The sequence below is a fragment of the Vicia villosa genome, linkage group LG2, assembly GCF_029867415.1.
Source record: "Vicia villosa cultivar HV-30 ecotype Madison, WI linkage group LG2, Vvil1.0, whole genome shotgun sequence".
Taxonomy (NCBI): Eukaryota; Viridiplantae; Streptophyta; class Magnoliopsida; order Fabales; family Fabaceae; genus Vicia; species Vicia villosa.
The window spans coordinates 49,574,165-49,578,335 of record NC_081181.1 but is presented as its reverse complement, the minus strand read 5'-3'; the positions used below and the strand labels follow the sequence as shown (position 1 = coordinate 49,578,335).

Sequence of the window (4,171 nt, the reverse complement as noted above, 5' to 3'; positions counted from 1 at the left end):
TAAAATTAATATATTTAAATCAAAATTAAAATGATCTTAAAATAATTAACACTTTCAATTTAAAAGTATCATTAATTATATTTTTCAATATTTTAACACGATTAGTACAAAAATTATCACTCACATCACAGTTAAATATCTTTTATTTTATTGGTCCAATAATTTATTATTAATTACATCAACATTATTCAAATGGAGTTAGCAAAACTGAAATTGATCAAATGACACATGTCTTATCTTAAAAAAACAATATAAAAATTCCTTATTTTAATTTCATACAAATATCAATTTCCTTTAAAAGCCATCACTCTTTACACAATTGAACTTCAACCTCTTAATCATTCCTTCTTCTCATCTTTATTTTTTTGGGTTCTTCATCAACCAAACAAACTCTACCTCCCGTAAGCAAGCAAGCACAAACTGCTTGCTAGCTATGTCGAACAAAATACTATCTTCACCTTTAGGAGAAGCAAAGGTTCCATTATTATCACCAAATGAAGAAGAAAAAGAAGAAGAACCACAAACTCTTACGAGAAAGGTTTTGATTGAATCAAAGAAGCTATGGCATATAGCAGGCCCTGCAATTTTCAGCCGTATTGCATCCTATTCCATGTTGGTCATCACCCAAATCTTTGCTGGCCATCTCGGTGACCTTGAACTCGCTGCTATCTCCATCGCCAATAATGTTATCGTTGGCTTCGATTTTGGACTCTTGGTAAATTTACATAAAACTCTTCCAGTTTAATATATACTAATTTTTTGTTATCTCGATTCTCTATATTCAATTTTGTTTAATGATTTTTCAGTTGGGAATGGCGAGTGCATTAGAAACACTATGTGGACAAGCATTTGGTGCAAAACAATATCACATGTTAGGAGTATACATGCAACGATCATGGATAGTATTATTCGTTTGCTGCATTTTTCTATTACCCATATATCTTTTTGCGACACCGGTGTTAAGAGTATTGGGACAACCAGAGAAGTTAGCGGTATTATCAGGAGAAGTTGCAATGTGGATGATACCCTTACATTTTGCATTTGCGTTTCAGTTTCCTCTCAATAGGTTCTTACAAAGTCAGCTTAAAACCGCCGCTATAGCTTGGGCTTCTCTGATTGCACTTTTGGTTCATATTTTTGTTAGCTGGTTGTTTGTGTATAAGTTCCAGCTTGGTGTGATTGGAACTGCTGCTACTTTGAATTTCTCTTGGTGGGCCCTAACGGTTGGGCTTTATGTTTATACTGTTTATGGCGGTTGTCCTTTGACATGGAAAGGGTTTTCTATGGAGGCTTTTTCTGGCCTTTGGGAATTTCTTAAACTCTCGGCTGCTTCTGGTGTTATGCTATGGTATAATATTTTTCATTTTTTATTTATTTTTCTTCTAATACAGACCGTCTTTGAAGCTGTATAAGACAGACTATCGTCTACGGCACATAATCTAAAATTTGACTCTCCAAAAATTTATGACATGTTTGTTATGTTTTCAAGTTTTTGATTATTTTTATATTTTTCTTGTCTGGTTTTGCAGTTTGGAGAATTGGTATTATAGAATTCTGATATTGATGACTGGGAATCTACCTAATGCAGAGATTGCTGTAGATGCTTTGTCCATATGGTAAATTTATACTAGTATTTATGATTATTTGTCTCTTTATGATGATAAAGGTTTGTGACCTAAATGTTTTTCTCGCAATAAATGCATTTCTCTCATGATTATTTTGGCAGTATGACAATAAATGATTTGTCATGTAATGGTTATTTTAGTACTGATCCATGAATGATTTGTTTTGGCAGTATGACAATAAATGGTTTGGAGATGATGATTCCATTGGCATTCTTTGCTGCAACCGGGTAACATTTTTCTCTTATTTTAATTTCAATAACATGCTAGTATTCTAAATTTTGTACTTCTTATTTTATTTAATTTTTCTTACTTATTGGAGTTATCTTCATTAAAAAAAAATGACGGCCTCATCAAACTCATGGCTAAGAGCCTATTAAAAAAAACTCATGGCTAAGATTAAAGCATGATGAGACCAAACTTCTTGGATGATTAGAACGCCATACCCAATAATTTAAACTGTGGTGGTGAGTGGTGACTAAGACATTTGAACTTAGTGAAAAAGTACAAATAAAACACGACATGATCTATAACTATGTACTATATACTATAATTAAAAAAATTCCTCAAAAAAAAAAAAACATATTCAAACAAAGAAAATACATAGCTTCAAAATACAAATAAAGTACGACAAAGATTTCTTGCGTGTTTGTATTCTCTATATTATTTTATAAAATTTCTCTGTTTTCGTAAATAATTTTTTATTATTAATATTTTAGGCAACTTTTTATGACCTGGACAAACATTTAATATTATTGTACTCATATTGGTGGAGGTGCATGCATGTCATATTCCAAGTGGTGGTTTTCATATTCAGTGAATCATGTGTGAAGACTATGAACAATTGTTTGGTTTGGTCTCTGATTTGTCAACTTGATGGCCACGTCTAAGTTTTGGCATAGCCATCAATGATATATATATAGTTTGCGACATTCAATATTGATTTCCATAAAGTGGTACCAGAATAATGTCGACCAAATTCATAAGATCATGACTTTTTAAGGATAAAAATGGGACTAGAATTACGATTATTGAATACTACCGACATAGGATACAAGAGAGTAATAAATTTCCTACTTTATTTTTAAAAAAATTATAAATTAATTATTTAATATATATTTGTTATAAAGTTGTTGATTTATATCATCTACTTATATTAATACATAAATATAAATTTTTAGTATTAAATATATTTTTACAATGCAATATGTATATGCAGAGTGAGAGTTGCAAACGAGCTTGGAGCTGGAAATGGAAAAGGAGCAAAATTTGCTACTATTGTTGCTGTGTTGACATCATTAACAATAGGACTTTTCTTCTGGATATTGATTTTGGCATTGCACAATAAGTTTGGTTACATATTTACTACGAGTAAACCTGTTCTTGATGAAGTAAGCAAGCTTTCTCTTCTATTAGCTTTCACTATTCTTCTCAACAGCATTCAGCCAGTTCTATCAGGTATTACATTATACAAATTATAACCAATTATATTTTTTATTTTAAAATTAAATATAATAATTTTAATAATTTATCGATTATGATTGTGTCACAATTTTAGGAGTGGCTGTGGGATCAGGGTGGCAATCATATGTCGCATACATAAATTTGGGTTGCTACTATATTATTGGTGTTCCTCTTGGATTTTTAATGGGTTGGTACTTTAAGCAAGGAGTTATGGTATGTTTAATTTGTCTAATTTTTTTTTAATATTGTTTATGAAATTGTTAATATAGTAATTTGCTAGAATGTGAGCTAATGGTTATGAAATTGAACAATCAGGGAATTTGGGCTGGGATGATATTTGGAGGAACAGCAACTCAGACCTTAATATTGTGTTTGATCACACTAAGGTGTGATTGGGAGAAAGAGGTAACTATGCAGTGTCTTTTGTCGTTTGTTTTGTTTTTGACTTTTGAATTTGGATAAATCTAATTTTATTTTGTTTTTTGTTTTGGCTATTATTGCAGGCAGCAAAAGCAAAATTGCATATTACAAAGTGGTCAGATAGAAAACAACAATTGAACTAGTGTTTGTTTTGTTTAAGATATTTAAAAGAAGTTGAAAAATGTATTTGCTCATTACTTCTTTGAAAGATTTGTAGTTGGATAGGAATTGGTATATGAATACTTGTACTGGATTTTATTGGCTGAAATTATATAGATACTATTATTCATTTTTAAAAATACTTAATTAGATTAAATACAGTTGTTTCACTCTGTTTTGATGTAGGATTGTTTGCTTCTTTTTTTTTTTTTTTTCTATATAAGGCCAACCCTCTAATGAGAGAATGTAGTAGTCCATTTTACACTAATATGAATTTTGTGATGAATAAAAAAATTGTAGTTTTTTTATGTTAGTCGCAACTAATTCCTATCACATGTTTGTTTCTACTATGGATATGTTTCAAACGCGTCTATCGAATGAAGCTACACTTTGGAGCATTTGTGTTTTTACGTTAGATTGACCTCATAATGTGAGAATTAAAGGTTGAGTGAATTTCTAAATATATATACAAGAAAATATGTCCTCGCGACATAATGTTTTGACGT

The 4,171-nt window shown here is 30.5% G+C and overlaps 1 protein-coding gene across 1 annotated transcript; it reads left to right on the top strand.

Annotated features, from left to right (window-relative positions):
- Positions 1 to 295: 295 nt before the first annotated feature.
- On the top strand, positions 296 to 3,795 carry LOC131646150 (protein DETOXIFICATION 27-like). The gene is made up of 8 exons (XM_058916284.1): positions 296 to 715; positions 807 to 1,348; positions 1,530 to 1,616; positions 1,796 to 1,852; positions 2,842 to 3,080; positions 3,181 to 3,299; positions 3,402 to 3,491; positions 3,590 to 3,795. Exons 1-8 carry the CDS (start codon positions 434 to 436, stop codon positions 3,647 to 3,649), a joined length of 1,476 nt encoding a protein of 491 aa, XP_058772267.1. The 5' UTR covers positions 296 to 433; the 3' UTR covers positions 3,650 to 3,795.
- The last annotated feature ends 376 nt before the right edge of the window (positions 3,796 to 4,171 follow it).

Bases quoted from the DNA above. Each gene is read 5' to 3' on its own strand.
- LOC131646150 (XM_058916284.1), top strand. From the start codon at position 434: ATGTCGAACAAAATACTATCTTCACCTTTAGGAGAAGCAAAGGTTCCA. The intron at 1,349-1,529 runs GTATAATATTTT...CTGGTTTTGCAG, and splicing joins GCTTCTGGTGTTATGCTATG to TTTGGAGAATTGGTATTATA. The intron at 1,853-2,841 runs GTAACATTTTTC...ATGTATATGCAG, and splicing joins GCATTCTTTGCTGCAACCGG to AGTGAGAGTTGCAAACGAGC.